General features: G+C 37.2%; 1 protein-coding gene across 1 annotated transcript in view; it reads right to left on the bottom strand.

Annotated features, from left to right (window-relative positions):
* DNAH11 (dynein axonemal heavy chain 11) overlaps positions 1 to 26,015 on the bottom strand; it is a 313,801-nt gene that overhangs the window by 197,368 nt on the left and 90,418 nt on the right. Inside the window, exons 29-30 of the mRNA XM_087428734.1 lie at positions 15,755 to 15,904; positions 12,716 to 12,949 (exon numbers count right to left, since the gene is read on the bottom strand). Coding sequence (XP_087284860.1) covers positions 12,716 to 12,949; positions 15,755 to 15,904 — 384 coding nt within the window. The remainder of the gene's footprint in view (positions 1 to 12,715; positions 12,950 to 15,754; positions 15,905 to 26,015) is intronic.

Raw genomic sequence — 26,015 nt, 5'->3', positions numbered from 1 at the left:
GACATCAGCATCATGGCAGAGTGAGCTTTCCTGTAAACTGTTCCCCTGATAAGATACAACAAAAAGGACAGTCACAGACCAACAATGGACTCCTATACAGCAAAAAGGAAGATCGGAAAGATCCACACTGCCACACATCTGAGAGTGGACGTGCTGGGGCCCCCAGAGGAAGCAGGGAGAGGTAAGGAGAAATCCTCTCCCCCAGCATCAGATCAGCGATCCGGGTCCATGCAGCTCCCAGAGAGGGGGGAGGGGTGGCCCTCTGCAGGGAAACCATAGCTTTTTGGGCTCTCTCAGCCAGTGGGCAACTCCCACACAGAGGACTCAGAACTGCTGCAGGGGTGCCATCAACATCTGAGCACCCCAGGAGAGCAGATGAGGGGCGAGTGAGAAGCCCCCCACTCCAGGGACCCAGCAGGCAAAAGAGAGAGCCCCTCCAGCCCTGCGTGCCAACACTGCAGCTCAGCCAACCAGACCAGACAGAGCAGCTGGCCGATCGTAGGGAGCAGTCGGGGCGCAGCACAAGGGGCTCAGATTACACAGCCCTTAACCCCCACATGGTGGCGGCAGGTGGAAATTGCAACCAGATATTTCCAGGATGAGGAAAAACAAAGCCAATACAGGAACCACAATGCAAAGGTACATGAAATCACCAGACCAGAAGGAAAATGACAAGCATCCAGAAACCAACCCTGAAGGCACAGAAATCCATAACCTAAATGACAGAGATTTCAAAATAGCTACCATAAAAAAACTCAACGAAATACAAGATAACACAGGCAAACAATTCAATGAGATAAGGAGTTTCTTCACAAAAGAGATTGAAATCACAAAGAAAAACCAATCAGTACTGATGAAGATGAGGAACACAATGGAGGAGATAAAGGAGAATCTGGAATCTTTAAAGAACAGAGCTGACAATATGGAGGAAAGAATTAGCATTATAGAGGATAGGAATACAGATATGCTCCAGATGGAGGAGGAGAGAGAACTAAGACTAAAACGTAATGAAGAAAGTCTCCAAGAAATATCTGACTCTATTAGGAAATGTAACATAAGAATTATAGGTATTCCTGAGGGAGAAGAGAGGGAAAGAGGAACAGAGAGCCTATTCAAGGAAATAATAGCTGAGAACTTCCCAAATCTGGGGAAGGAGCAGGAAATTCCAGTAAGTGAAGCCAATAGGTCATCTAAATACATCAACAGGCAAAGGCCCACTCCACAGCATGTAGTGGTAAGGCTGGCTAAAGTCAATGACAAAGAAACAATATGAAGGGCAGCTAGACAAAAACGAAAAATAACGTACAGAGCCCATCAGGCTCTCAGCGGATTTCTCAACAGAAACTTTACAGGCTAGGAGAGGCTGGAATGATATATTCAAAATACTGAAAGACAAAAACTTTCAGCCAAGAATACTCTATCCAGCAAAAATATCCTTCAAATATGACGGAGAAATAGTAACTTTCCCAGATAAACAAAAACTAAGGGAGTTCATGGCCATGAGACCCCCACTACAAGAAATACTCAAGAAGGCCCTCAGGCCTGAAAAAAAGAACAGAAAGGGAATACAAAACTTGGAGCAAGGAGAAAAACAGGTAGACAAAATCAGAAAAATAGTAGATCTTTACCAGAATAGGTTAGCAACCACTTAAATACCAAAATCAAAGTTCAAAGGAAGGAAATCACCAAAAATAAATATAACCTCATCACTGTAAACACACACCCACAACACAAAATAGAATAAGTTGTAACAAGAATGACTTAGAAGGGGAAGAGGAAAGAGATTGAATTGACTTAGTATAAGGAAATAAGAGGCCATGAGATAATGGACTATCTCATACACAAGATTTTTTATACAAACCTCAAGGTAACCACTAAGCAAATAATCAAAACAAAATCACATATGATAAACAGAGAAAACTAGAAGAGTCATAAGACAGAACAACCAAAGTGAATTGGCAGTCTGAAACAAATGGGACAAGAAACAAAGGAAATGCAAAAGAACCGGAAAATAAGTGACAAAACAGCAACATTAAGTCCTTATATATCAATAATTACCCTAAATGTAAATGGATTGAACTCTCCAATCAAAAGACACAGAGTGGCAGGATGGATTAAAAAGCAAGACCCAACAATATGCTGCCTCCAGGAAACACATCTCAGCTCTAAAGACAAGCACAGGCTCAGAGTGAAAGGATAGAAGACAATACTCCACGCTAATGGCCAACAAAAGAAAGCAGGTGTTGCCATACTCATATCAGACAAAGTAGACGTCAAGATAAAACAGGCTAAGAGAGACAAGGAGGGGCAATAAATAATGATAAAAGGGACACTCCACCAAGAAGACATATCAATTATAAACATATATGCACCCAACATAGGAGCACCAAAGTACATAAAGCAACTATTAACAAACCTAAAAGGAGATATTAACAACAACACAAAAATAATAGGGGATCTTAATACCCCACTTACACCAATGGATAGATCATCCAGACAAAAAGTCAATAAAGAAACAGTGGACTTAAATGAAAAACTGGACGAGATGGACCTAGTAGACATAAACAGAGCACCCCATCCAAAAACAGCTGACTACACATTCTTCTCAAGCGCACATGGAACATTCTCAAGGATAGACCATGTGTTGGGAAACAAAGCAAGCCTCAATAAATTTAAGAAGATTGAAATCATAACAAGCATCTTTTCAGACCATAATGCTATGAAACTGGAAATCAACTATGAGAAAAAAACTGGGAAAGTGACAAAGATGTGGAGATTAAACAACATGCTACTGAACATCCAATGGATCATTGATGAAATTAAAGGAGAAATAAAAAAATATCTGGAAACAAACAAAAATGATAATATGCCATACCAAACCATACGGGATGCAGCAAAAGCAGCAGTGAGAGGGAAACTCATAGCAATACAAGCCCACCTTAACTAACAAGAAAAAGCCCAAATAAGCAACCTTAAATTACACCTAGCAGAACTAGAAAAAGAAGAACAAACAAAGCCCAAAGTCAGCAGAAGGAGAGAAATAATAAAAATCAGAGCAGAAATAAATGAAATTGAGACCAAAAAAACAGTAGAAAGGATTAACGAAACAAAGAGTTGGTTCTTTGAGAAGATAAACAAAATTGACAAACCCTTAGCCAGACTTACTAAGAAAAAAAGAGAAAAGGCTCACATAAGTAAAATTAGAAATGAGAGGAGAAATAACAACAGATACCACAAAATACAAAGGATTATAAGAGAATACTACAAGAAATTATATGCCAACAAACTGGACAATCTAGAAGAAATGGATAAATTCTTAGACTCATACAACCTCCCAAAACTGAACCAAGAGGAACTGGAGAATCTGAATAGACCAATCACAAGTAAAGAGATTGAAACAGTAATCAAAAACCTCCCAAAAAATAAAAGTCCAGAACCAGATGGCTTCTCAGGTGAATTTTACCAAACATTCAAAGAAGATTTAATACCCATCCTTCTCAAACTATTCCAAAAAATAGAGGAAGATAGAACACTTCCTAACTCATTCCACGAGGCCAACATCACCCTGAAACCAAAGCCAGACAGAGACAATACAAAGAAGGAATATTACAGGCCAATACCACTGATGAACATAGATGCAAAAATCCTCAACAAAATATTGGCAAACCGAATACAGCAATACATTAAAAAGTATTGATGATCCCATGATGATCCCATTGATCAAAAAATCCCATGATCAAGTGGGATTTACACCAGGGACGTAGGGATGGTTCAACATCCGTAAATCAATCAACGTGATATACCACATCAACAAAACAAAGAATAAAAACCACATGGTGATCTCAATAGATGCAGAGAAGGCATTTGACAAGATACAACATCCATTTATGATAAGAACTCTTAACAAAATGGGTATAAAAGGAAAGTACCTCAACATAATAAAGGCTATTTATGACAAGCCCACAGCCAACATCATACTCAACAGGGAAAGGCTGAAAGCCATTCCTCTGAGAACAGGAACGAGACAAGGCAGTCCACTCTCACCACTCTTATTCAACATAGTATTGGAGGTTTTGGCCAGAGAAATTAGGCAAGAAAAAGGAATAAAAGGAATCCAAATAGGCAATGAAGAAATGAAACTCTCACTGTTTGCAAACAACATGATTTTGTATATAGAAAACCCTAAAGAATCCATTGGAAAACTATTAGAAATAATCAACAACTACAGCAAAGTCACAGGGTACAAAATCAATCTACAAAAATCAGTTGCATTTCTGTATGCTAATAATGAACTAACAGAAAGAGAGCTCAAAAAGATAATACCATTTACAATTGCATCAAAAAGAATAAAATATCTAGGAATAAATCTTACCAAGGAGGTGAAAGACCTATACAATGAAAACTACAAGACATTATTGAAAGAAATCAATGATGACATAAAGAAATGGAAAGACATCCCATGCACATGGATTGGAAGAATAAACATAGTTACAATGTCTGTATTACCTAAAGCAATCTACAGATTCAATACAATCCCAATCAGAATGCCAATGACATTCCTCATGGAAATAGAAAAAAGAATACTAAAATTCATATAGGGCAACAAAAGATCCCGAATAGCTAAAGCAATCCTAAGAAAAAAGAACAAAGCTGGAGGCATCACAATCCCTGACTTCAAAACATACTACAAAGTAATAGTAATCAAAACAGCATGGGACTGGTACAAAAACAGACACACAGATCAATGGAACAGAATTGAAAGCCCAGAAATAAAACCACACATATATGGACAGCTAATTTTCGACAAAGGAGCTAAGAACATACAATGGAGAAAGGAAAGTCTCTTCAATAAATGGTGTTGGGAAAACTGGACAGCCACATGCAAAAGAATGAAAGTGGACCATCTGCTATCGCCATTCACAAAAATTAACTCAAAATGGATCAAAGACCTGAAGCTGAGACCTGAAACTATAAAACTCACAGCAGAAAATACAGGCAACACACTATTTGACATTGGTCATAACGGAATCTTTTCAGACGCCATGCCTACTCAGACTAGGGAAACTAAAGAAAAAATAAGCAAGTAGGACTTTATCAGATTAAAGAGCTTCTACAAGACAAATGAAACCAGAATTAAAATGAACAGACAACCCACCAGCTGGGAGAAAATATTTGCAAAACATATATCTGACAAGGGGTTAACCTCCATAATATATAAAGAACTCAAATAACTGAACAACAGAAAAACAAACAACCTGGTCAAAAAACGTGCAGATGAAATGAACAGACACTTCTCCAAAGAAGATATACAGATGGCCAATAGGCACATGAAAAGATGTTCAACATCACTAATCATCAGGGAAATGCAAATCAAAACAACACTAAGATATCACCTCACGCCTGTTAGAATGGCTATAATCACCAAGACAAAAAACAACAAATGTTGAAGGAAGTGGAGAAACAGGAACCCTCATACACAGCTGGTGGGATGCAAACTGGTGAGCCTCTATGGAAAATGGTATGGAGATTCCTCAAAAAATTAAAAATAGAAATACCTTATGATCCAGCTATCCCACTACTGGGAATCTACCCAACAAACCTGAAATCAACAATCCAAAGAGGCTTATGCACCCCTATGTTCATTGCAGCATTATTCACCATAGCCAAGACATGGAAGCAACCCAAGTGTCCCTTGACTGATGATTGGATCAAGAATATATGGTGTATATATATACAATGGAATACTACTCAGCCATAAAAAAAGACAAAATCTTCCCATTTGCAACAACATGGATGGACCTGGAGGGTATTATGTTAAGTGAAACAAGCCAGAAAGAGAAAGACAAACACCATATGACCTCACTCATATGTGGAATATAAACCAACACATGGACAGAGAAAACTGTATTGTGGTTAACAGGGGCAATGGGGGTAGGGGGTGGGCACAAGGAGTGAAGGGAGACATGTATATGGTGATGGACAAACAAAAATGTGCAACCCAAAATTTCTCAAGGTTATAAACTATTAAAACATCAATAAAAAAAAAATCTTTCGCCTTATACAGCTCTTCAGGGCTCCTTTCATCTGCTAGATTGGATGCTGCCTGATTAATGAATCATTGAATAAAAGCCTACTAGATCAGTAAATTGTGGAAAAACTTTCCTTTAACTGATGAGAGGGGAGGGAGAGAGTACATGCTCTGCTCCTGATCTTGTGGGTTCCTACTGTATTATAAACCATGAGCCTATCACATCACACTTTTACATAAAGGCCAAGAAAAAAAAACTTGCTTCCAAAATACACTGGGTAACTGCGGGCTTCACAGGCTTCCTTATTCAGGTACTAGGATTAGGGCAAGATAAAAACACTATCAACATTGTATCCAATTGTTTTTGAAAGAATTTCTCAGTGACTACAAGTGAGGCCAAAAATTGGCCCTAACTAGCAAAATGAGTCTCTTTCTTATACACACAATATTGCTGAGTCTTTTTGGTAGGGAAGAATGGATGGTTAATGAGAAATGTTTTATACTGCTTATAATTAGTCTTATTAAAAGTACTCTGGGCAATGTCCCAGTACACTAGTAATTAATTTTTTGAAGTCTAAAATGCATCCATCTCTTTTTTGATGATTTTCATACAGCTCAATGATAAAGGAAGAGTGGAAAAACTTCCTTACTAGATCCCAAGCCTCCAAAACAAAATACTTTTGGCAAGGAACCCTCAAATCTGAGAAATTAAATGTATTGTATTTGTCATATTTTTAAAGACTCTGGCAAGGTGGGATTACATACCTAAACTGCAGTATTTTTGCCTTTAATTTCAATATTATCTAACATACAACCACTATACGTCTAAGGGAGAAATAGAATTTGAACTAATTATCTTAGTTTATCTCACTACAACTTGGAAGTGAGAACTAAGGAAAGAAATTACTTGTTCAGCTAGGTCATCAATTATAGCCAACTCTGATCTCAGTTAGAAAATTAAGCTATTTTAAAGGATGAAAGTTCATTTTAAAGACTGCTCACAGTATTAGCAAGAGTAATTTTAATTAAAAACAAAGTCCAGCAGATGGTTACATCCATTTTTAAAGAGCAAAAACTAAAGGGGTTTCAGTTTAGATGCACACACTTCCCATGAACCCAACTACAGCCCTAACAGTATTCAAACCTTAATTTCTCTAATACGCAGATTAGTATCAGTTGCAAAACTGAAATACTGTATTGAAGGCATCTGTTGGCTGGGCTGTCAAACATTTCAATTAGTGCTAGAAGTGTTTCATAATTAAGCAGATAGACGCTTTCTTCATAAACCATCCTCTTTGTCTACTTCTCATTCAGCATGAAAAAGAAACATTATGTAACTCTTGAATAAAACGGAAAACTTCAAAACTATTTTAAAGGAGAAAAAAGGTAAATTCTGTTAATTAGTTGAATAAGCTAAAGCTACTGGCAATGAGTAACTTTAGCTATAAGAATAAAAAGAATCAACCCAAGTTGATGACAGGGGATGGAGTGGTCACTTCCCATACACCGATACTGGAAAGGTAAGTTTGACACGACATTCCAAAGGCTTAAGGAAAGGTATACTCTTTGACCTAGCAATTTTACATCTGGAAATTTATCCTAAAGAAATAAAGAAACATATGTGTGACATGTATGTATATATAAGGCTGTTGACTGCAGTATTATTAATGATAGCCAAAAATAAAAAAAACAACCTAAATAGCCAGTATTGAGTAGTAATAATAGTAATAGGGAGTCTTGCAACATATTGGATTAAGCTAAACGGACAATTCCTCTATTAACAACAAAGACTTAAATAAAACAAAATACACCCACATGCAAAGTACACAGCCAAACATGAGAGAGGTGGAAAGGAAGAGGGGGACAGAAGGAGGGGAGGGTGGGGGGTGTGTGTGACATTCCTTGATGCCAGCAATATGCTTCAAAGCCAGAGCAGTAAAATGAGGTTAATAGGCTAATGCCATGGCAGCCTAAAGTAGGGTTTGGGGAGAGACCCAAATATACGGAGACTGAGATTTATTGCCACATGGGAACAGAATATTTCTGTTCCCTGCCTCTCATACTCCCTGAGCAAGGCGGGGAATTGGAATTGACATGCTGACACAGCTGAGATCCTCAAACTGTTGCAGTGTCCAATGAAAGGTTCTAGAAAAATTCTACCCACTAGCTCAGAGAAGCAAGATGAATGCTTAAAATACCTTGGGGCTTTCAATAGAAAAAAAGTCCCCTAAATTCAAAATCTCAAGCCTACGCCATGTGACGCTGTGGCAACCAAACTGACCCTGCCAATGTGAACTGGAAATTCTGAACTGAGTAATTAACCAGAAACTCATCTAGAACCCACAAAACCTATAGAGACCTGGGAGAAACAAGGGAAAAAACATGCGATAGGGACATATATTCAGCCCAGGGCACACACAATTCCTACAGAAAGTACAAACCTAGATAAAGAAAACCTTAAAAAGTGAACACACAAAAAACAAATTCAATTTAACAGAAGAACCAGCCTCAAAAGAACTCGAGTTAGTAGAGAAATCTCAATAAGATTATTAAAATATCTCTGAAATAATTAATGAAATGATAAAACCATAATGAAGAGATAAGTCATCATAAAACTGATTTTTATTTTTTTACTTTATTTATTTATTTTTGGTGAGGAAGATTGGCCCTGAGCTAACATCTCTACCCATCTTCCTCTATTTTGTATGTGGGATGCCACCACAGCATGGCTTGGTGAGTGGTGCATAGGTCCACGCCCAGGATCTGAACCTGCGAACCCAGGGTCGCCAAAGTGGAGCGTGCAAACTTAACCACTATGCCACGGGGCCGGCCCCAAAACTGATTTTTAAAGAACCAAAAGAACTCTGGGAAATTGAGATAGAATAACTAAATTAAACTGATGAAATGAGCATGTATACTGAAGTGTTTAGGGGTAAAGATTATTGACATCATTGGCCGGCTGGGTGGCACAGTGGTTAAGTTCACATGCTCCTCTTTGGCGGCCCGGGGTTCGCAGGTTCGGATCCCGGGCGCAGACCTACGCACTGCTCATCAAGCCATGCTGTGGCAGGCGTCCCACATATAAAGTAGAGGAAGATGGGCATGGATGTTAGCCCAGGGCCAATCTTCCTCAACAAAAAGAGGAGGATTGGCAAGGGATCTTAGCTCAGAGCTAATCTTCCTCACACACACACAAAAAGATTATTGACATCTGTAACTTCCTTTGAAATGACTCATAAATATAAGATGGATTGATGGATCTATAGAGGGTTGGAAAAAGCACAGATAACATGATAAAGGAAATAAAACAAAATGTTAATGGTAGAATCTAGGTGGTAGGTATGCACAGCACTATACAATTCTTTCAACTTTTTGTATGTTTGAAAAATGTTATGACAAATTGTTGGGGAAAAACTCATTAAGTTAATTATGCATCACATCAGACACCATTGTCACTGTCGTTGTCATCATTATTTTCATAATAACAGTAGCAATGGCTAACACATAGTACTTTATCTGTCTAGCACTTTTTTAAATAGTATTTTACATGTATTAACTAATTTAATCCTTCTAACAATACTATGATGCAGGTGCTATTATTATCCCTGATTTACAGATCATGAAACTGAGGCACAGAGTGGTTAAGTAATTTGCCCAAAGTCACACAGCTAACAAATCAAAGGTAGATCTGAGATTTGAACCTACATATTCTGGTCCTGGATTCCTTTTTCTTATTATGCCACAGGAAAAAAAGTTAGTGAATTGGAAGATAGATTCAAAAGGTCACCTAAATTGCAGCAAAAAATGGTAGAGAATTTGAAAATATGAAATAGAGGTTAAAAGACAGGGAGGACAGCATGAGAAGTTTCAACATATAGCCGATAAAATTCTGGATAAAGAAAATATAGCAAATGAAAGAACGGTATCCTTCAAAGAAAAAATAGAAGAGAATATTCTCATTGAAGACAGACATATAAATGAAGATTTAAGGAGTTCAGTGAGTCCTCAGCAGGCTAAATCCTAAAAGAAGAAAAAAAAAATACACGACTAGTCACAGTATAATAAAATATCAGAACCACATAAAGGAAAAAAGAAATCTTAAAAGCAGTCAAAGACAAAAGACAGGAAAAACAATTTGACCTAAAACTTCACAACAACAACAATAAAGGCCACAAGATAATGGAATAGTATTTTTAAAGTTCTGAAAGAAAATACCTCTCAACTTTGAATTCTATACCTCAACTATCAAGAAGAAAGTCAAAATAAAGACAAAGGATCAGAAAATTTCCTACTTATTATCTATCAGTGCACAGATTGCTGAAAGATACATTATAGGAAGAAGGGAATTGAATTCAGAATTAAGAAACGGGGTGGAAAATAAATAATGAGCAAAGTCATTGCTAAATATGTTGGTAAATCTATGTAAGATTTAAACTAACAACACAATTAGTGGCAGATTAAAAAAATAAGGTTAAACAATGGCATGTAAAATGGGAAGTGGAGATCAGAAAAAAGGGTTCTAAGGTCCTTGTGAGGAAGAGGTAGGATGCACTAAGTTAGATTGTAAGCACCATGAGGGCAGGAAGTTCATGGCTGGGACCAAAGAACCCAGAACAGCACTTGATCAGCAGTCAGACTGTGAGAGTAAACCCAAAGGTAGAAGGGAGGCAACAAATTCTGGTATATCCATATAAAGGAATACTATTTGGTCATTTTTAGTGTGAATTTGATATATAGTTATGACAAGGAAAAATGTAGATAATATACTGAGTGAAAATAAAAAGTAACAAAATGTCTGGTATGTAAAAAAATTATTTTTCTATGCATATCTATATACATAGATATATCAACAAAAATAAATAGCTACACTTATATGCAAATAGCTACATATTGCCACATATTTATATATAGAGAGAGAGATGTCTACACATTCATATAAAAAGATACAGATAGACAGTAAATAGATAGAAGAAGACTTCTGATGTTTTTATGCCAAAATGTCATCAACGGTTATCTGTGGGAAGTGAATCTACAAATGTTTTCTAAAAATTATTCTCGTTTTTTTGCTATCTGTATCTCGATTTTCTTCTTCATCTTTAACAATAAACAAATCATGAAATTGAAAATAATAAAGTTGATATCAATAATACCCATAAAAATATCACTTACTGTTTTAAGCAATAAAATATTCTAATCATCACAAAAAATGAAAAATTGGAGGCAAGGGAGAGTTAAAGGAAGAGAGGAAACAATCAGAATAGATTAAGTAGAAATATGTTTGTTAAAAGATTTAAGTTTGAGCAGTGATTTATAACAGCTAAAATTTAAGAGAGGATATTATTTTAAGAATAATTAAGAATAATTAATTATTCTTATTTTTATTCTTATAATTATAATTATAATTATAAATAATTATAATTATAATTATAAATAATTCTTAATAATTAAGAATTTTAAAATATCCTTACTAAAATATATAATAAAAATAGTTATAATAAAAGTACAAATATCAATAAATTAACCAGAAAGTTAGTTTTATAAGCAAATAGAATTCGTGCAATTTAACTAAATATTTCAGTTATTTATGTCCATAAAAAAAAAAAAAGTAACTACTTACCTTCCTCATCCAAGTGGCATTGACTAGAATTGCAGAGACACTGCCCTGGGAGGAAACTAGTCACTCCTTTCAATCTAATCCTCTATCTTCAAGCCTACTAAATAGAAACCAATGCCCCATTTTCGTAAGGATGTAAAATCGAGGAGAATATATTTTTCTCCAAAAGTAAATGATACAAAAACTTCTTTAGTAACACAAGTAAGTTAGGTGGTCTCCACCCAAGATTAAAAGAGCAAAACTGAAAGGAATAATCAACACACTCTAAAACTTAAAATTCTTGAATGTGTTAACAATACAAGTATCCTTCACTCTCCGAATCAATTTGATTTTCAAGGCACTGAGTTAAAAGTACTGCTAAGAAGAGAAGCAACAGGGAGTTGTGGAAAGATTCTGAACTCTGCTGGCCCTACCACTAGCACTCGCAAATTGTGCCACATTAGGAAAGTCACTTAACATTTCTAGATTCAGCCTTTACCCACTGAAAACAAGAAGGGTAGACTAATATTTAAATCCTTTCCAAGCCTAATATTCTTGTAATCTCTAAACTGAGAGAAAGGCCGTATCTCTGAATTGTTCCACAGCTAAGATCTGGGATGCTTAAGGGAGAGGTCATAGCATAACAGGGATGAATAAAATGGAATTCAAAATAGACTATTTTCCAAAGTTGCTCATCTGTAATTTATCATTAACAGAAACCCAAAATACATGAAAATATTTGTCTTTGTTGAACAACCCTCCACCTCTTTGAATCATGCAAATCATGCATATATTTTCTAACAAATACACAATCAGCCTAGATGGAGAGTCTTACACAGAAGGAACGAAGTAGGCACAGTACCTAGGCATGAGTGATATACTAGAGCCTTGGGGATTGTGGACATGATGGGTGTTTTTTAAACGCATGTAGAAAATTAGAAGGATAATACGAAGGTAGAAAAGGAACCGTTAAACAACTGATGGCTAAAATCTTCCCAGCATGGTGCCTTGCACACAGAAGACACTCCATAAATGATGAATGAATAAATGAAGCTCACCTCTTCAAGTCTCGAAATCATGAATTTATGAATTACCTGTTTTTTATGGAAATCCTTTAGGGCCGTTTCGTAGCCTTCCTCCAGTCTGCTGAAGGCTATTCCTACATCCGTCGTCCACCAGATTTGTGAGCTAGTTAGTGCAACTTGAGCGGGGAAATCAAAAATCCACAGTTCCCTAGGTTTTTCCTCGTAGGCCGCTATGGCTTCTGTGATAGAACGTCGCACTGTTTCCTGCATGGTCTGTTCAAGTTGCAGAAGCCACGTTTCTACCTTTTGAAGCAAATTGAAATGTTTTAACACAGGCTTAACTGCGGAAGCCGGATAATTTCATCCTCATGGGCTCTAAAGCTATGCAGAAAGTGAGGCCTCAGGTGGATTTATTTAAAACCCATGTAGAAAACTAGCAGAGGGATAACTCAGAGAAGAAGGTAAACAACTGACTGATGAAGTCTTTTCTATGTGAACCTGCCTTCTTCCAGGACACTGCTCATCTTAACTCACTTACCAGCTGGCTAATCACTTCACACATCCTTAACAGAGGAGGTGTTCTTGATTATTCACTTTTCAGATTTGAAGACAAGGGGGTTCTAGACCAAGATTCCCTCTGGTAACACACAGTGTTTTGAGAACCACACATCACAGCCATCTGCAGAGTAAAATGCTAGAGTAATAGTCCAGAGCTTTGAGGATAATGAGAAATTGATTTTTTTTAACCTATCTTTTGATAATTTTAAAATCTAATGAGAATTCTTCTACAAAATCTTCATAGTTTTTAGTCTTAAGACAAAGTGTTTTCAGCAAGTATCTTAATTATATTCCCTGCTAGTTCTCATCTTCACACTTGTCAAAAATTAGACAGCAGGAGAGTATAAGAGATAGGACAACTGCTGACTTGTGAAAATTAATCTTTTTTAAAAAAAATTCAAGTTTATTTTGCTCCTAAAAATATATCTCAGCCAGTTTTCCACCCTCTCCAAATATATTTTGTTACATTTATCCATACACCTGTCTTCATGGGATGATATCATATGACAAAAGGATACATATACTATTAGCAAATAATCAGCCATACCAGTAGGAAATTACTATAACAAATAAATTCCAAGGACTACACGGGATGCTGAAGATGCTACAACTGATTTCTTTCCCTGTCTCTGTGAAGATGGCAGTAGCATTCATTCCTAGAGCCTCTTTCTCTGGAGAACTGGGAAGGAGTGATATGTGGTCAATGAGCCGACAGCCTTCCCTCCTGAAAGAAAAAGGAAGCACGGCCCTGGCAATGGCCCCAACATCCTAAGAGCCTTCCCTTCTGGCTTCATAGCTGGGTTTTGTTCACATGTCTGAGTTCAGAGTCTCTGACCTAATCACTGCTTCAATCACTAAGCACAACTCAACGTCACCAAGCAACAAGTTCCTTCAGTAAATCAGATATCATTTGAGCATCTCTCAGATACTCTGGGATCCATGTCCTCAATATGGCCACCTGTTCTCAAGAACTTTCCAGTCCATTTGGGAAGACCAAACACACATGTAAGTTGATGTTCAGATGACTATGCCAACAATGGCAACTTAGCTCAGTATGATTTGAGAACCAAGCTCTAAGGAGATGCTTGCCTGGTCCTTCCCTTTTTGGTATTTTACCAGCTTCTGCCCAACACTCTATAACAACAATCATCACTTCCCATTATCACTAATTATGTGTCTATCCATTTGTTCAATGAGCCTAAGAGCTCCTCAAAGACAGGGGCCATGTCTTATTCATTTCTGGATCCCTAAAAGCTTAATGTAGCATCTACTACATGGTAGGTATTCAATAAACACTAGTCAAATAAAATTAGTCTAAGTTGGGAGGAACCAATCACAGAAGTGCAGAGAGAAAAAAGACCTAAAGTCAAAGCAACTTTGCATAAAACAAAAGCAATTAGAAGGTGGATGTGGTACATGCTCGAATGTCTCTAGCATAAGCTGCTTATATAGAATAAATTAGAACACTGTGAAAACTTTCAACGTCAAGGGTTCCTGTTAGTGACGACCCTATCCATCAGTTGGACTGTCCTCCTTCCAGGCACCATGCCAGTCGGCTGGCAGTCTGCGAGGGAGGGAGCAGACAGCAGCACACTTTTGTCAAGATAGTTTATGGTGACTTTTTCTAATCATTGTAATAATATCCTAAAGAGCCCAGGAGATCAAAAAATACATTTTAATCAAAGTAGTCCACCATCTGCTTCTCCTTCATTTGGCAAGGTTTTTCTGGTACAATATTAAAAAGCAATGGAGAGGAATAAAGAAAACCCCTGTTAAAAAGGAAAAAAAAAAAAAAAAAGGTTGCCTTCACATTTCTCCAAGGGACACTGCCTCAACCCAAGCGGTTCAGTAATAGAGGCTACGGCCTCAGTCACTCTGTGGATTAACTCACGCTACACAAAAAAGGATGCAATTCCTCTAAATCATCTGAAAACTCCCGGAGCTCTTACGTAAATCATAATGAGCCATTCTTGCAGATAACCATGAAGAATATTTTTGAGGTAGTTGGCTGTGAGAAAAGAGAATATGCTAACTTAACTGTCTGTGCTCACAGTAATTAGAGTGTGTGACATCAGCTTGGTAGACTCAATCAACTTTATTTACGAACAGCCATTTACAATAAGCACATCCGAATCCTGAACCACAAGCCTTGTGAAAACATGCTTTACATCAAGGCGCTGCTCCCCCCACCCCTTCCCTGTACTCTGAGCGGTGATGAAAACAATACGCTTTGTAGGAGACTCAGTCACTGGGTTGCATTTGCTTCTAATTCTGGGGTCCACTCATTCAATCTGTGACAGACCCTCCTGTCTAGTTCAACTGCTAGCATCTCTGAGACCCTGTGGGGTGCTGAAGCCAAATGAGCAGAAACTGGGAAGCACGGCCGAGTAACCCTCTGCCACGCTGGACACAGGTAAATAGGAATCTCTGAGCACAAAACTAACCGGAGCCTGATTTGACATGAGTTGGCTTTTTCTTCTTCAATTCAACCTTTAAAAATTATCCCTAAAATACCCCTCTAGCATAGAAAATCTAGTAATCAAATCTTACATGGCCTGTGCATTCACAGTCAGCTTGGAATGAGACATATTCCTTTTCTTTGCTGTACATTCCAATCGCTCTGTGTGCAGGAACATCCTGATCCTCTTCAAACTGCAGATCTGCGATGCTGTCAAAGAGTTTCGCAAGATGCCGTGTTACCTATGACAAGATAATTAGAAAAGATAAGAGCATTTCTTAATGGAGATATATTTCGGTAATCTAGCAATGAAGCTACACGAATTCACAAAACTTTCTGTATATAGTTAGAGTTGTCTCAAAATGTTTTTCTTCAAAACATTAAATTTCAGAGTTTGAAATGACCTTGCTGGAGAGGTGGCCCGACACTCCGGTTGTGTCATCAGGTGTTGGGTGGCGAACGTTTACCATGTAAAGTCACCTATTTTCTACTTGAAGATTGGAGACCTCCCAACTTCTCTATCTGTGCCATATTCCTGTAGCAATCATCCCGCTGGGGAATTTTGTGGTCAAGTTTTTAAAATTCAGACATATTATTATATATAAAAAAGCTATACTATAAAAAAGCTATGGTAAAATATCTGAAACATGAATGTAAGTTAGATACAATCTTCCTCTTGTGTTGAGTCCTACGTTATTGTGCAGTTGTTTTGATACTTATGTGAGCCCCACAGCATATCTGTTACATAAGCTGGATAGGATTTCCCCATTTTCATTGATAAGGAAATTCAAGCTAAAATATTAGGTGAGGGCCAGCCCTGTGGCTTAGTGGTTAAGTGTGCGTGCTCCGGTACTGGTGGCCCAGGTTCGAATCCCGGGCGCACACCGATGCACCACTTCTCCGGCCATGCTGAGGCCGCGTCCCACATACAGCAACTAGAAGGATGTGCAACTATGACATACAGCTATGTCCTGGGGCTTTGGCGGGAAAAGAAAAGGAGGAAGATTGGCAATAGATGTTAGCTCAGAGCTGGTCTACCTCAGCAAAAAGAGGAGGATTAGCGTGGATGTTAGCTCAGGGCTGATCTTCCTCACAAAAAAAAATAAAATAAATAAATAACAATAATAATAATAAAAATAAATAAAATATTAGGTGACTTCGTCAAGTTGACACTGCTAAAAATATGCAGCAGTTAGATTTTAAATCTCAAGTCCAGGCCACGTCGACAAAGTTCAAATTATTCTGGCATCATAACCTTTTACAACCTAAGTTGTGGGATCTTCAAAAGAACCCCCAATAAATCACATAGTGAATTCTATGAAGGTTCCAGACTATTTGAAAAATAAAACAAACCAAATTAAAATACATAGATTAGCATTTTTTCTGCTAGAGGCCAGTTTGGAGACTAAAGCTGAACCGGCCTCTACACAGAACACCAGAATTAGCAACACTTATCCACCCAGTCACGTCAGCATAGACTGGGACAGGCCTTTCCACCAGAAGTGCTGGCATGGAGGAAAGGAAAGGCAGATGTGCATTCTGTAGGTGGACTCACAAGGAGGAGATCAGACTGTCAATCAAGTAAGTCACTCCACCTCCCTTGGGGTGGACTGAGTAAAGGGCAGAGAGAGACCCAGAGGAGGTATCAGGAGTGGGGAGAAGCGGTCCCTCCTTACATGCGGTACAAATAAAAGCTGCTGAATGGAAAACAGTTTGGTGGTTTCTCAAAAAGTTAAACATAGAATTACCGTATGACCCAGCAATTCCACTCCTAGGTATACACCCAAAATAATTGAAAACAAGTACTCAAATACTCGTCCACAAATGTTCATAGCAGTATTACCCAAAATAGCCAAAGGTGGAACCAGCCCAAATGTCCACTGATGGATGAATGGACAAATTGTGGCATACACATAACAGTGGAATATTATTCAGCTGTCAAAAGGAATGAAGTACTGATACACGCTATAATGTGGATGAACTTTGAAAACATCATACTAAGTGAAAGAAGCCAGTCACAAGAGATCACATACTGTATGACTCCATTTATATGTAATGTCCAGAATAGGTAAATCCATAGAGACAGAAAGCAGATTGGTGGTTGCTAGGGACACAGGGGAGGAAGGAATGCAGAGGGACTGCTTAACGGGTATGGGGCTTTATTTTGGGGTGATGAAAATATGTTGGAACTAGATAGAGGTGATAGTTGTACAACATTGTGAATGTACAAAATGCCACTGAACTGTACATTTTAAAATGGTTAATTTTATATTACATGAACTTCACCCTCAATAGAAAAAAATAAAGGTGCTGATAACCAGAAGATGGTTTAAAGCTACATAGCATTTACCAGCATAGAGGTGCCATCTCTGTAATGAGTTTTCTTGACATACAGTTTAACTGGACTTGATAACTACCCCAATAGCACCTTCTAGGAACAATAGCAACCTGCCTAAATTGCCTGCGTGACAAGACCAATACCAATATTGGTAAAGAACTCCTTAAGGGTGATTTAGTCTTTGAAGCTTTTAGCCTTAACATTTTTGCTGTATTTGCAGTTTTAGCATTAAAGAAAATCGCAGCAAGAAATCTTCTGAGTTTGAAATAGATGAGTTTTTGAGACTTGCTCACTTCAAACGTAGACAGGGTGGTAGCTGATGATCACCGCTTGGGTTATCATATTCTCCTCCATCCCTGTATATAACCCAAAGGACATTTATATACAGAAAGTATCTCCAATAATCTAACAATTCACTGTCACAGCTGAAGTGGCCAGAAGTGCACAGATGTTTAATGGCTTCTCCCGTGTAATAGGCCTAAATAATATTCAGGTGAAAAGCTGCAGGATAAACGAGACCTCAGCCATCAGACACGCTCACACATTATTGCTTTGGTGAGAAAATAGTTTCAAGAGAACTTCTAGTCCTGTAGTCAGTCAGTGACCAGGAAACGCAAATCCCACGGTTTGCAATCTGCCCATCACTTACACTTGGCCTGTTTGAAGTCAGATGTTTTCATATTCTGTCTTCCATTTGAACCTTCTGAGATAGCAGGACTGTTTTTTAACTAATGTGGATCCTGTTGTCCTCAAATTCCTTCCATTTCTAATGAGATCTCTTTGTGTTTGTTAACAAAAAATTAAAATTCCTTTTTCCTAGTTTGGTGTTAGGAAAGACCTTTTATTTTACAATTAAAAAGAATACATAAAAATGAACATCTCATAGGCTCTTTTTATCTCACTAAAGAAAGAGAAAGGATTTGAACACTTCAAATCATAGCAAAGTCAGTAACTTCATCATATCTTAAGTAGGTTTCTAAAAGGTTAGCAACAAAAATTGAAATGTTGTTCCTTCAGTTTATAATTGACAGCAAATTAGGTGCATCCACAACTAGTGGATGGCTGAATAGATACACAGGCAGTCTCTGCTTCATGTGGTCATGTGGGATCATAAAAATGACCATGCGATCTTAATCACTGGGGAAACTTATAATTGTGCTCTGTCTGACCTTTAAAAAATTCTGTTAAAACATTAAAACCCCTCTCATTCTTGGTATAAAAGTACAGAGAAATAAAAAACTGAAAACTAATATTTATTTAGTACACTATAATTTAAAATATAAAAAACATTTAAAATTGTTTTGTTTCTTTGTAGAATGTTTATCAAGAGTAGTTTGAACAGCGCTTGCCTCCTTCTCATCTTATAACTTAAGATACAGAGTGCGCATCTTTTCTACGCCTTGGAGAATTCTCTCACTCCTTTCAAAGTCTGGATCAGTTGCCAATGCTTTATCCTTTGAGCTTGCAATGTCTTGAAATTTCTTTGCGAGTTTCTTTAATGTGAAGCATCTTTTTTGCTGGTGTCACTTCCTTTGGGACATCTTCATCCTTTTTTGTCACAACCACTGTTTTCATCTATAAATTCGTTTTCACTAAAATCCTCTGGCTGCATGTCTAGAATCTCTCCAGTGGTGGCGTGTTGTCATTCCCAGTCAGCCTTTTCTTCTGTAACTACATCTACGTTTGATTCAAATTTCACTTCCAGCATTATCAATTTTCATTTCTTAGCTATACTTCCAACTTTACTACTAACTCCCTCTTTCAATTACCTATTTCTGTAAAATGTTACATGGGTTCATCACTGGGGACAAGGAGGTAACATCACATGCTTTGCTGACTGTGTGTGAACCGAACAACAGATGTGTGAGGGCCAATCACCGACAGGCTTTGAAAGGTGTGACGTAGCTGGTCACGAGTCACAATGCACGTCTGTTATTTACACGGTGATTTTCTGGGACTGAAGAACTAGCAATGAAGTTTGTGCTTTCTGCAATTACTCAGTTAATATACCATAGTATCTGAAATTTGAAGCATGTTGTTGGGGGACTGGCATTAAATAACCAATCCTTGGTAACTGAAATTCATACATATCAAAACTGTGAACAGGGAGAGCTGCCTACTTAAGAGCTTACATTTATCTACCTGTAAATAAAGTAAAAAATATGTACTTATCTAGGTAATTTTATAATTTGAAATGCATAAAAATACAGTGATAAGATCATATGGTCTACCCTATGTTCAGCTAGAAAACAAAAGGAAGAAAATGAAATTACTATAGCTTATAATTACATTCTTCAAGTTTATCACTTGCTTTTCGCCTATGTCTAATTTCATATTTGCCCCATCTGTGAAAGATGTTGCTGCTGCTGATTAACTGAGATAAAATAAATAGAAAGCCTTGGTAGGACTCCCGGCACAGCGAGCACCTCAGGATTCATTTGCATGCAGTCATTAACTCATTTATTCATAATGGTTATAATATTTATGTGAATATAAGTAATGTCCAAAATGTAGGCAGTCCTATCTATTGTGAATATTATCCTCTAGAATAAAATGAAAATCAGTCCATTATTTTTACATGTGCAAAAGTTTATTTGTCAAAGTTAGTTTGTTGCTGTGTTTTATTTTTTAATAATACTACTCAGTATTGGTAACAGTACAGGAAATGAACATGCAACGTTGTTGAAATTCTAAATCTGCAAAAACTTTCTAGAAGTTGGTTAAATCAGTTATGGCATATTCATATGATTAAACCTTTTATAAACATTAAACATCATATTGTAGAAGAACAGTCCAATTTTGATAATATGTTATGATATAAAGAAACAGATGTATTACAAAAAACTATAATCACTCAAAAATAGCATTATGATGTTTTGTCTGTGTATTTCTGTATTTTTCAAATTTTCAATAATGAACATGTAATTAGTTATGCAATCCAGGAAGACTAAATCAGTTTGTTATAAATTTTGTAAACCATTATAGCCAATACTAAGTAACAGGTACTGCTTGGTTTGCTTCTACTAAAAATAACATCATACTATATATCATACTTTGTAATTTGATTTTTCACTTATCAATATAACTTGGACATACATCTGTGCTGATTCTGTTTCTTCCTTAACATCTTTAGCATGTGTATGTAAATTTATATAAATGTGTTCACAATACAAATGCTGAGTTTGTTAATAACCTTTTGAAAATTCAAATATATAGCGAGAAAAGTGAAAAATCATGTGTGTACAGCTTAATGAATTTTAGCAAAGTGAACACAACTCTCGTAACCACCAAGATGATGAGGAAATAGAATATACCTGCACCCAGAAAACTCCTCACTGCCCAGGGCAGTCACTAGCCCCTCCTCTCAAAAATGGACCTTATCGGGGCCCACCCGGCAGCATAGTATTTAAGTTCGTGTGCTCTGCTTCAGCGGCCCAGGGTTCACAGGTTCAAATTCCACTCGCAGACCTACGTACCACTAGTCAAGCCACGCTGTGGTGGCATCCCACATACAAAAATAGAGGAAGATGGGCACAGATGTTAGCTCAGGGCTAATCTTCCTCAGCAAAAAGAGGAAGAACGGCAACAGATGTTAGCTCAGGGCCAATCTTCCTCACCAAAAAAAAAAAAAAAGGACATTATCTTTACATAAGTGAATTTATACAATTCATACTCTTTCGTATCTGCCTTCTATCATTCAACATTATGTTAGTGAGGTTTATTCATGTCATTAAGTATAGCACTAGTTTTTCTGATCTTCATTGCTCTATGGTATTTTGTTGTATGAATATAACACAATGTATTTATCCATTCTACTGTTAAAGAACATTTAGATTGTTTCCAGTTTGGGGCTATTATGAATAATGTAGCTATGAATATTCTTGTACACATCTTTTGGTCCAATATGTATACATTCCTGCTGAGTATACACTGAGAAGAGGAACTGCTGGATAATAATGTATCATCATATTCATATTTAGAAGATACTGTTAAACAGGCTTCCTGAGTGATCATACCAATTTACAGTCCCACTGGCTGGATATCAACATTCCCATTGCTCCACACCCTTACTATTATTTAGTATTGTTAGTCTTTTTAATTTTAGCCTTTTGGTAGGTTTGATCTCAATGTCTCATTGTGTGAATGAGTATATGTCAGAGTTTAAGGAAATATCTGTACCAATTGAAAAGAGAGGAGGAAATGAACACTTTACTAGGTAGAGTATTTCAGTCCAGGAAAGAGTTAGAGACACACCAACTCATGATATTTTCACCAGTCCTCCCATTGTCACTGATGTCAAAACAACGCCACAGCTGATATCAAGGTATCTTCAGGAAGGAAAAAACAAAACAAAAAAATAAGAAGTAAACAGAAAAGACTGGGTCCATGGATTAGTACTTGATAGTTACCTTTTTGTTTTGCTTTTAAATGTCAAGTAAAATCTTTTGTTTTAAATCAGTAGCACATAGAAGTCATTGATATGATGAATGTATATCCACTTACTTAGACACCTATATGTGAATACATAACTAACATGTATCAATTAGCTGTTGCAACCTAACAAACTACCCCAAAATTTAGTGGCTTAAAACGGTAACAATTTCATAGCTCACAATTCTGTGTGTCTGCTTTTGGGTTGCCCTAGCTGGTCCCACCTGGGCTTCCTCATACACTTGTGCTCATGACTGATGTTGGCTGCCCAGCCAGGGGCTTGGGCGTGGGCATGGGCATGTGCTTCTTATCATCGAGCAGGCTAGCTGTGGCTCGTTCTTGATGGGGCGGTCATAGGTTTCCAAAGAGCAGTGAGAGGGCAAGCCCCAGTGTACAAGTGTTTGTCAACTTGCTAACAATACATTCGCCAAAACAAGTCACATAGCAATCTGAATGGAGAAATAAGCTCTACCCTTGATGAAAATTGCAACATCACATTGAAAGGGCATGGATGCAGGGAGGAGAAGAATTTTTACAATATTGTATGTTAAGTACTTTTCTCCGTTCTTTACCTATTCTGTTTTACTTCTTGCTCAGAAACCAAGTACCTACTGTTTTCCCATTCAGTATATAAGGAAACTGAGGTTCAGAAAGGTAAAGCAATAACATAGCCAGTAATCAACAGAGCTAGGATGTAAACTCATGTCTATATGATTTCTTACCGTTCTGCCTTCTGATGGATGGCTAATGTGCCTGTTTTGTCTAGTTCTATACAGTTACCATCTCAATGCTCATTTTTGGTGTAGATCCAGATTTCCATCTGGTATCATCTCCCTTCTGCTTGAAGCACTTCCTTTAACATTTCTGGTGTTGCCAGTCTGCTGGTGATGAAATCTTTCAACTTGAATGTCTGAAAACATTTTTATTTTGCTTTCATTTTTTAAAATATATTTTCACTGGGTAAAGAATTTTAGGTTGATTTTTTTTTCTTTCAGTACTTTAAAGTTGTTGCTCCATTGTCTTCTCACTTGCATTGTGAAGCCTTTCATTATCCTTACATTTGTTCCTCTGTACATAATGTGACGTGATGGATGATTTTTAGATTCCTTTCTTTATCATTGGTTTAGATCAATTTGAGAAATTTGGTATAGTTTTCTTCATGTTTCTTGTGCTTGGGTTCACTGAGCTTCTTGAATCTATGGATTCTTACTTTTCATCAATTTGAAATCTTTTGGCTGTTGTTCTGCAAATATTTTTTCTCACCCCTTCCTGCACTTGGGTATGTCCAATTCCCATATAGAACTTTCTTATATTTTCCATATCTCTACTTAACTTTTTGAACATATGAATACAGCTACAATAACTTTAATCTCTTTGCTAATTCTAACATCTGTGTCAGTTTTGATTGTTTATCTCCTCATTATGGGTCAAATATTGCTGCCTCTTTGCATGCCCTGTAATCTTTAACAAGATGTCAGAGATTGAGAACTTTACCTTGCTTGGTGCTAAATATATCTTTATTCCTATCTTCTTGAGCTTTGTTCTGAGATGCAGTTAAATTACTTGGAAACAATTTAATCCTTTTGGATCTTGCTTTTAAGATTTGTTTGGCAGGACTCAAGTAGTGTCTAATCCATGGCTAATTATTCTCCACTGCTGAAGATTCTAAGGAGCCCCTCCAGAAGTCTGAGGGGTTCTCTCTCCATAGTTCTTTCCTCTTCGGTGCTCATTTCTGCAAACTCTAACCACCTTCGTTTCCTTGGACTCTCAGCTCTGGGCCCTCAATTCAGAGAGTCCACCAGACTCAGCCTGGTTCCCCCTCCCTGTGCCATGCCCAGAAACTCTCTCCAGGAAGCACACTGGGACCATCCTAGAGCTTACCTCTTTTATTCCAAGTCTGCCATGAATCACTATCCTCTGCTGCCTGATGTCCAGTGTCTAGAAAGCTCTTGTTTCATATATTTTGTCAAAGTTCTGGGTTTTTTCAAGCACAAGGGTGAATCCAGTTCCTGCTACTCCATCTTGGCCAGAAGCAGAAGTAGATCTCTCATTGTGGCTTTAATTTGCATTTCTCTGATGATTCATAAAGTTGAGCAATTTCTCATATGTTTACTGGCCATTAGGATATCTTCTTTTGTGAACTGCCCACTTAAGTATTCTGCCCACTTTTAGACTGGATTATCTTTGTCTCTTTGGTTGCAGGAATTCTTTATATATTCTTCATATGAGTCTTTTGTTTGTTTAAGGTATTATAAACATTTTTTCCCACTTTGTGGCTTGTGTTGTTAACCTCTTAATGGTATCTTTTGATAAACTAAAGTTTTAAATTTTAACATAGTCAAATCCATCAACCTCCCCCCATACTGTGTCCAATTTAAGAAATTTTTGCTCATCCAAAGATCATGAAGATATTCTCTCCTATGTTATACATCATTTCATTGGTTTACCATTCAAATTTAGATCTACATCCACCTGGATTGATTTTTAGATATCATATGTGGTAGATGACCCTTCCTCCCCCTCCTGCAAATTTACATCCAATTGACCTTAAAATCGTTTATTATTGTTGTTTGATTTTCTGGATAATACCCTCCTTGATGTGACCTGATTCCAGTTTTTATTTTTTATTTTTTCTCCTTCTTTCAAGTTCCATGATACTGATGAAAGCTCTGATCAGCTTCTCAGACTCTTGGCCATATCTTATAAATCATCAAATGTCCCAAGAGGAAAAGCAGTAGCAAATGTCAGGCAAATGTCTCTGTGGTTTCCTTCTGCTCATATCTTGGCCCCTGAAATCTTGACTTTTCTTCGATGCTCTTTAAGTGCTCTTTGATGCATTTAAACAGATTTAAATATTTTATCCAGGTTTTCTAGTTGTTCCCAGAAGGAACAGTACTCTGTTAAAAGCTAATCTGTTACAGCTGGAAGCCCTGTCCATTGAATTTAAGCTGAAGCTGAATAACCTTTTATCAAGTTACATCAAACAAAGGCCAGGACCAGGAATTTGAGGTTCCACAGCAAGGCCTAAAACTCCTTGGTGGCAGGACCCTACATTTACAGATTGAATATTTGGATCTCATAACATTAAAGTGGTATTTTATTTTAATCCCACATTGTAATAACCCTGGTTTTGTTGTGTAACTTATAAATTGGCTGTGGAGAGAATTCCAATTAAGGAGCTGCAATAGAACTCTAAGCAGGGGCAACACATTTGCAAAATGAAAAAAAAAAATTACACAATTTGTTATATTGTTACACAATTTGTAGTCAACCATATATTAACTATTTTGTGAGACTAATCAAGGATAATCCCCATTGGATATATAATTTATGACATATTTATTCAAATGTTAGATTGTCTATTTTCTTGCTCATGCCTAATTGCTAAGTCCTTTGGGCATGAGGCTGCCTTTATACAAAGACATCCATTTAAATTTGACATATTCCTAAATTCCTAAAGACATGTTCCTAACGAAGAGCTGCTCTTACTTGCAATTTCTATGACAAACTACACTTAGGAGAGCTGCCTCTGCTCCTCACTGCTCACTGGAAGGTAAATAGAGACAAAGGCTAGGGGTCAAAAC

The sequence above is a fragment of the Ceratotherium simum genome, chromosome 1 (genome assembly GCF_057802395.1).
Source record: "Ceratotherium simum simum isolate JZ-2026a chromosome 1, ASM5780239v1, whole genome shotgun sequence".
NCBI classification, from domain to species: domain Eukaryota; kingdom Metazoa; phylum Chordata; class Mammalia; order Perissodactyla; family Rhinocerotidae; genus Ceratotherium; species Ceratotherium simum.
Note: the sequence above shows the minus strand (reverse complement) of the source record. Positions and strands in the feature narration are given on the sequence as shown.